The following is a 7,953-nucleotide window of genomic DNA, read 5'->3' as shown; positions in this document are numbered from 1 at the left end:
ATCCTTTGACTACTCCAATGGAACAGAACTTGAAGCTCACATCCATTGAAGGAAAAGAATTTGAGGATGCAACAAAGTATAGACATCTTGTAAGAAGTCTCAATTACTTGACTACTACGATACCGAACAATTCATTTGTTGTTGGAATCCTTTCCAGGTTTAAGCAAAAGCCTTGAGAGGGACATTCGTCTGCTGCAAAAATAGTTCTAAAGTACCTGAAGGGAACCCAAGACTTTGGACTCAAGTATACACAGGTGGGTGACTTCACCCTAATTGGATACTTTGATTCAGACTTCAATGGAGACAAAAAAACTGGGGTATCTACTTCAGGTTATGCTAATTTTAAGACAATCCAAATTGTCCAATTTTTAAAAATATTATAAACAAAAAGTGGAACTTTCATTGGGCCAAAAAACCATCAATACCAATCATGGAGAGAGTAAAATATGTACAATATGTACACTTTTATAAATTTTCACAATCAAATTATGACAAATAGACAAATAACAAATAAACAAACAATTTTTCTTACAAAAAAAAATTCTCATACACCAATTCAATATCTAACTTAATTATAATGTTAAAATTAAATTATTATTATAATAATATTAATTAATACCACATAATACATTACCAATTAAAATTATTTTCGGAGCACACGTGGTGAGCTCAAATCTTGCAAACAATTAAATTCTACAACTATAAGGAAAGGTCATTATTATTATAGCGATGAACAACTATACTAAACCAAACATTCATAATTATTATATTGCGTTGAAACCTAAACATTCCCTAATGATTGCGGAGATTGCGTTAAGTGCTGATAATTTTCAAGTTGAGAGATTTTTAGGCCGATAGGCCTTTCTTTGAAAGGGACCTTTCGTCGTCCTACTCCTTCTGACGCTGACATCTGGCGAACTTCGTCTCTGTTCAGGAAACGACTAGACGCTGACACCTGGCATCCATATTCCGCGGGCTTCCGTTTATTCTCGGTGCCGAGAACTTCAGGTTTTCCGTCCGTTTGGTAAGTTTATTCGCGCCGAGAACTTCCTGCTATATTAACAGATACGAGGGATCTACCAGCTCTCCAACCAACCCCCACCTCATTCTTTCTTCACCATTGATCTCGCCTTTGCTCTGTTCAGAGGTTTCAACAGTCTCGCCCGCCATGGCTCGCGTCCTCGCCATTGTTCTGAGCAGTTTGTTTTTGCTGGCCGTATCTGTATCTGCTGCCAGGTCGTTTGAAGAAACGGGGTATATTGATATGGTCACTGACAAGATCCAGAACCTGGAGTCCAATTTCGTTAAAATCTTGGGAACCAATCCCAAGTCTCTACAGTTTGCGGAGTTCGCTGTCAGGTCTGTGATGTGATTTATTCAAATGGTTCTGATAGCTGAGATCTCTTCTTATCTTATCTGTGTCTGATTGGGTTTTCTAGCTTTGTGTTAGAATCGCATTCATGGCCGCCTTGTAGCATGTACTGTTGCAATATGAATGGGAATAGATAGTTATGTATGGGGTATTGAAGAGGTCGGTTAAAAATTGCATTCAGTGAAAGTTTGTAATACTTTTCTTTCAATCTTGTGCAGATATGGCAAGAGGTACGATTCTGTCCATCAGCTTGTGCATAGATTCAATGTTTTTGTGAAGAACGTGGAGCTGATCGAGTCAAGAAACAGAATGAAGCTTCCTTATACTTTGGCAATAAATGGTAATTTCGCCCTCTTTTACAGTTGTTTGCATCTGTACTGAAAATCTGGATAATAGTCTTAAAATTGGCGACAATTAATCACATAGGCGTTGTTGAATCCCGTCGCAGTAGGATATTATTCATAGAAAAACGCGGAATGACTATGGGGGTTTTGAAGAGGTCGGTTAAAAATTGCATTCAGTGAAAGTTTGTAATACTTTTCTTTCAATCTTGTGCAGATATGGCAAGAGGTACGATTCTGTCCATCAGCTTGTGCATAGATTCAATGTTTTTGTGAAGAACGTGGAGCTGATCGAGTCAAGAAACAGAATGAAGCTTCCTTATACTTTGGCAATAAATGGTAATTTCGCCCTCTTTTACAGTTGTTTGCATCTGTACTGAAAATCTGGATAATAGTCTTAAAATTGGCGACAATTAATCACATAGGCGTTGCTGAATCCCGTCGCAGTAGGATATTATTCATAGAAAAACGCGGAATGACTATGGGGGTTTTTAAAGCCCCGGTCGTTAGGAGAGTAGGGGCTTTACGTGGCGCTTAATCAATTGAAGCGTCAGGAGCAGTAGAAAAGAATATTTTTGGGGCATTTCTCAGTTCCACTGGACAGGGAAGAAGGGCCTGTATATTCTCACAGGCATAATCGAGTACATCGTCCACTGCTCTGTGTTTTTCGTTGGTTAAATGCTTTGTGTTTTGCAATAAGAGAGAGTAGGTTGGGCTCTAGAGCCCAAATGGCAAGATTCCTTCTACATTAAACAACAAAAACATGTCAGCATTTTAGCCTTTCATCACATTCACATACTTCACTTTTATATCATTTGCATGTTCAGCTTTGGAAGATGCTCCAGACACTCACAATGGGTTGCACACTGCTATTAATCTGTATTCTATTACAAATGGGAGGCAGGAGGAATGTAACTGTGATGGCCTCTGTTGCTTTTCCTGGGATGAAAGAGCAGTATGAGACGCTGAGATTGAGCCCTGGGGCTTCTGAAAAAGATGTGAAGAGAGCCTACCGTCGCCTTGCGTTGCAGGTATGCAAGTATCCATTTGAAGCTATGTCTCTTACTTTCAAGATCAGATATTTTCAATAAATCTTCCATTTCTGAAGCAAATAGAAAAAGAGATACAGGTTTGAAATAGAAATTAAAAATGTCAGACTTCACACATTCTTGAGAATTTTTAAGAAAATTTGTTTGGCAATATCCCTGGTCATATATAATGTCAGAAAACATTAATATTGCACTCATATGTTGATATAATCTGCTTACAGTATCATCCGGATGTTTGCAAAGGAGATGTGCGTGGGGTTCAATTTCACAAGATCAATCAGGTTTATGAGGTAAATTGCCTGCCTAAGAGTAATCTTTATCTATATGCATTTTCATTCTGTAATATGGGACTCTTATGCAGGCCCACGGTTTTCTGATTGTTGTTACTTTTGTGATAATGAGCAGACGTTAATGTCCAGTTTAGCAAAGGCAAAGCAGCAAAGCTATTCTGCTGATTACTCTGTCGAGGGCATGATGGGAATCAATAACGCTTATTAGGACGAGTGGGAAGAATGGATGGGATAAGAAGGAGCTGGAACCCTTGATTATTCCTCTCATATTAACATTTATGCCTGATGAAATTTTATCATAGACTGTGTAGGTGTCTATTGTCCAACCTTGCAAACAGTTATGGCCTCTTCATTACCGATCCCATGTTGACTGTTATGGGCTATCTATAAAATTCCTGCTATTGGCAGAAAAACAACTGTTTAAGAAAGCCCATAAAGCTTCTTCATTCATCTCCTGGAAATACAATATGTTCTTCTAACTGTATAGTTGATTTTATTTATCTTCCGTTGGTTTTTTCTGAGTTGTCTCTCTTTTAGTGAGTCATTTGATTTGGTCATGGGTCCTGATTATTAGACTACCTGTACATATGTTCTGTTCATTTATACTCTCAACTACTTGTACATACCTGTGGGATATCTCTCTGGACCATGTGATTATTATGGGGATCTGCTCTTCATTAAAGAGCTCCTAACTATTCTTCCTGCAATTTGTAATGACACTCATTTAATGGAAACCATTATTTTGATTAAGAGATCTTTGATCATTGAGATGAAATGCTGCCGTTTCATTACGTAATGCAAAATTTCTACATATTTGATCCTTGAGACATAATGAAACCGTTTCATTCCATAATGAATTTTTCTATTGTATATCATCCTGAACAAGGCATTATTCTTGGCTGTAACTATAGGCAATCCCTGCCTGTACTTGCAGGATTCAAATGTTGTTAAGTTTTACCATTAATGTTAATTTTATATGTTTCATCTGGGACTGAGATATATTCAATCAATTAGTTTTGAGTATTTGCTTTCTAGATTGTTACCGTGACAAATCTAGGGTAATCCCTGACAAATTATGCTTGGGGCTATAATTGTGGAGCCATTGAGTGCAGAATTGATGCGTAGATCCTGTAGCAAGAGAGATCTGAACTGTGCAGGGCGATTGAAGTAGGCAAAGTGTCCAGATTAAAACTACTTATGTGATAGATACGGAAGAAGAAACTCATCACAATTTCGAAAGTATTCATATTTGCCATTTAAAATGTAAATTCTTCTGATTCCTTTTTCAAGAAAACAGTGGGAATTTATAGATTGTGTTTCTTTGTTTACATTAATGATAAAAGATCCAGACGAAATTCCCTGAAGGCTTGTTCTTTTTCAGGGTTTGAGTGAAAAATGTCGCTGCGTATGTATCCTACTTATGGAAAAGGGTATAAACAGTTTTGGGGCAGCAAAGATTGCTCCAGAGAAAATTCCAAGAAACTGAAATCATTTTAATTGAATTTGAAATTGTGGAGTGTAGAAGGAAAAATATCTGGAGACAGATTATGTGAGGAAGCAAACACAAAGATGGTCTAAAACTATTGTTAGAATTGGATATCAAAGAAACCTGTTAACCTATTGCGAATGAGTGATGCATAAGCAGTGTTATGTGGGGGCAATTGGTGTGTGACCAATGTTCTGTGTGAACTGGCGATCATTCCATTGGTACAACATGGAGGATATTTAATCTGTGCAGCAGTGGGAACTAAGTTACTAACACATCAATGCCTTGCTCACTACCATTTGCAAGTAAAGTTCCAGAAACAACTGCCATTGCATAAGCAGTGTTATGTGGGGGCAATTGGTGTGTGACCAATGTTCTGTGTGAACTGGCGATCATTCCATTGGTACAACATGGGGGATATTTAATCTGTGCAGCAGTGGGAACTAAGTTACTAACACATCAATGCCTTGCTCACTACCATTTGCAAGTAAAGTTCCAGAAACAACTGCCATTGAGGCAGTGTCACATGTGCTTATACTTCTCATACAAGCCTTCTTACAGAAATGCTCTTTGGCTTCACCAACCAGTCCACATACGGTGGATGCACCTTGGCAACAACAGTTTTTAACTATATCAGAGAAATTAGCTTCAGCAGAAAAAGTGTAGCAGGAGGTGGCAGATGAGGCCCACTTATCAACAACCTTGTACATTTCTCTTGCCCTTATTTGTTGCAATATTTCTAGCATAATCGGATCACTACATGAGTATTTGACCCAACTTTTAGCACATCCTCTGACGCAGTGACTGCCATCACTCTAAAATTGCAGGAGGAATGTTAACTATGATATGTGACTTGTGCCTATCATCTGCACAACTCACTTCTGAAATAGTGGTCATACTGTAGCAAATTTGTTGTTGAACTTCTCCTCAGAGAAAATTTACATTATCATAGGCTCAGTAAACCTCTGATCTTATTTACAATCAAATATCCCCACTTAGAAGTTGTCAGTACTCATCAATTGTCTTACAGTTGAGGAAGTTTCTTCTTGATTTGATTTTCATTTGATCCAAGTTGTACCACTTGCCAACCAAGGGCAATGCCGCAATTGTCCTCTGAGCCCATTCTTATAAAGTTGCACAGTTTCCTATTTGGTTACCTATTCTTTGCACTACAGAACTATGTCTTCTTCCACTGCTGTGCCAAAATTAAGACATTCTACAGAAAATGATGTGATGGACTCCTCTTCATCTTCATCAAGGATGGATGTCTTGTAGAGCTTCAAGCAAAGCTATAGACTGTGTTGAACGCTAGATCAATCCCAATGCACCATGGCAAATCCAACTTAAATGCCTTCTCTCAAATCTGGTGGATGATTCTCTGTGGAGTATGGACCCTATCACAGAGTTTTATGCTTTCCCTCTTTCTTTTTAAGCACTATTTCTGAAGATACACTAATGCTTTGTCTCCTACATGTGATGAAATGAATCCCAATGCACGATGGCAAATCCAGCTTAAATGCCTTCTCTCAAATCTGTTGGATGATACTCTATGGAGTATGGACCATATCACAGAGTTTTATGCTTTCTCTCTTCATTCTTTAAGCACTATTTCTAAAGATACACTAATGCTTTGTCTCCTACATGTGATGAATGGTCTCATGCCACCACAGTGCTTGAGTGTATTAATGAAGTTTCCACACAGCTCCAAATGGTCTATTTCTAAAGAATTATAATTGGAAATGAAAGTTGATAAACGACATATTCAGCCCAAAGACTATTAAGCTTATTCAAGATAATAAGCTGCTGTGCAAAGGTGTTTACAGAGTTGTTGCACTTGGTACATAAAATGACAAATCGAGCCAGAGCTTTTACACCAGGTAAGGCTCACCATGTGTTAGTGCTCAAAGAAGAGCATGATAATATAAGAGGGGACAGTTGCCCACAATAGTGCCTTGCGCAAAATTGGGGTAACCAGGAGGGCTATCCCAGTAAATAAAAAATAGTGATAACAGTCAGAAGTTTGCAAGCAATGTGTACCTGTGACAGTGTTTGCAGAACTGATCAGTAAAAAAAAATATAACGCTTTTGCACTCCATAACTATGGTGATGAAGGTATGAAGAAGTCCTTGAGGAGGTTTGATACGCATTTCCTTGTTTATGCAACCCAGAAACAGCTGCGTGAGATGAGCAGTGTATCTGTAATCATGAGCACCATTAAGGGATGAGTATTCAGGTCAGAAATTTTGCATTAATATGCTGTGTTAAATCCAACGGAATTGGTTTGGATGAGATCTGTATCTACTGCCCAGAACACTACCATCAAACTTGACTATCTCATCAATAAACTGTTTTCCTCCATTTGAATGTTGCCAAAGTGTCTTGATTGCTTGATCCCTATCAGGTGGAGCATTGTCTCTGCCAGGCAATCGAATGAACTTACATAGCCTTCTTCAAGAGCAGTTCCACCATCCAAACTTAAGTTCCAGTCAACGTCTCATCATCAAATGCCAAGCTTACTGTCCACATACACCTTTGACATCAATGCTAAAATCACCAACACGTCTCTTTCTCTTCAAGTTTTCTTTCATGCAGTCAATGTCAGATCTGGCAGGTTTGCTTAAGTGCTCGAGACAATTTATTTATCTCTCTTTTTCCAGTTAGTTCTACTTATTACAGGAGAGATCGGACTAGACTATGTTGAACAAGTGCACAAGAATATTACATGTTAAAGGCAGATCCCTGGCATATCTCTTTGGAGCAGAAGAAGCCCCGTCTCCTAGCTTTTAACTTCCTTGAGGAAATTATCCAATTCACTTCTTCAAGGGACATCAACAAACAGCTATCAAGGATCATATAAAAGGGTCCCACTGCAGTGAATTGTTCTTCAAAGGACTCCCTTCTCCAGGTTATGGGCAATGAATCAGTTGTTGGTGACAACGAACAGGTACTGCCTCACAGTATAAATTTTACTTATTTTTTGTACATTGTCTTCAGATTCAGATCATAGATACTGTATGTACTTGTGTACCAGATGTAAGTCCCATCCTCTAGATCAATTATAATCATACATGGGTGTTCACGTAATATCCTTCATTCTCTTTAATCATTTATGAATGGTTTGTGGTGCATTTGATTGCCCTTCATCCTCTTTTTGTTGCAGGCATTGTCCAAGAGTTCCCTAAATTTTGGTGTGCATTCACTCATTATGAAACTTGGGACTTTTTTCACATCCTCCGGGGCACTGTGCAGCACTATGCTTGTTTCCATATTTACTTTAGAAAGTCAGAAATTATAATCATATTGCCTTCGTCACTACTTACCTTTATATATGCTTGACTATCTATAGAACTTTCTTCCTTTCACTAATCCTATCGGCCTCTTTTTGTACCTTTTGGGACAATTGCTAGTATAGGAC

General features: G+C 38.3%; 1 protein-coding gene across 6 annotated transcripts; it reads left to right on the top strand.

Annotated features, from left to right (window-relative positions):
* Positions 1 to 918: 918 nt before the first annotated feature.
* LOC149183849 (thiol protease aleurain-like) lies at positions 919 to 7,622 on the top strand. 6 transcript variants are annotated; one of them, XM_089417275.1, is made up of 4 exons: positions 919 to 1,359; positions 1,931 to 2,052; positions 2,541 to 2,744; positions 2,984 to 3,052. In XM_089417275.1, exons 1-3 carry the CDS (start codon positions 1,169 to 1,171, stop codon positions 2,672 to 2,674), a joined length of 447 nt encoding a protein of 148 aa, XP_089273401.1. In that variant the 5' UTR covers positions 919 to 1,168; the 3' UTR covers positions 2,675 to 2,744; positions 2,984 to 3,052. The 6 variants fall into 6 exon arrangements, with proteins under 6 accessions (XP_089273401.1, XP_089273404.1, XP_089273403.1 ...); XM_089417278.1 differs by lacking the exons at positions 2,541 to 2,744; positions 2,984 to 3,052 and adding exons at positions 1,591 to 1,712; positions 2,161 to 2,334 and having other exon boundaries at positions 936 to 1,359; XM_089417277.1 differs by lacking the exon at positions 2,984 to 3,052 and adding an exon at positions 1,591 to 1,712 and having other exon boundaries at positions 937 to 1,359; positions 2,541 to 2,675.
* Positions 7,623 to 7,953: the final 331 nt, after the last annotated feature.

Source organism: Pinus tabuliformis, chromosome 3_2, assembly GCF_031772625.1.
Source record: "Pinus tabuliformis cultivar Carrire ecotype Pingquan chromosome 3_2, CPIR1, whole genome shotgun sequence".
Lineage (NCBI taxonomy): Eukaryota > Viridiplantae > Streptophyta > Pinopsida > Pinales > Pinaceae > Pinus > Pinus tabuliformis.
This window is presented reverse-complemented; position numbering and strand designations above follow the sequence as displayed.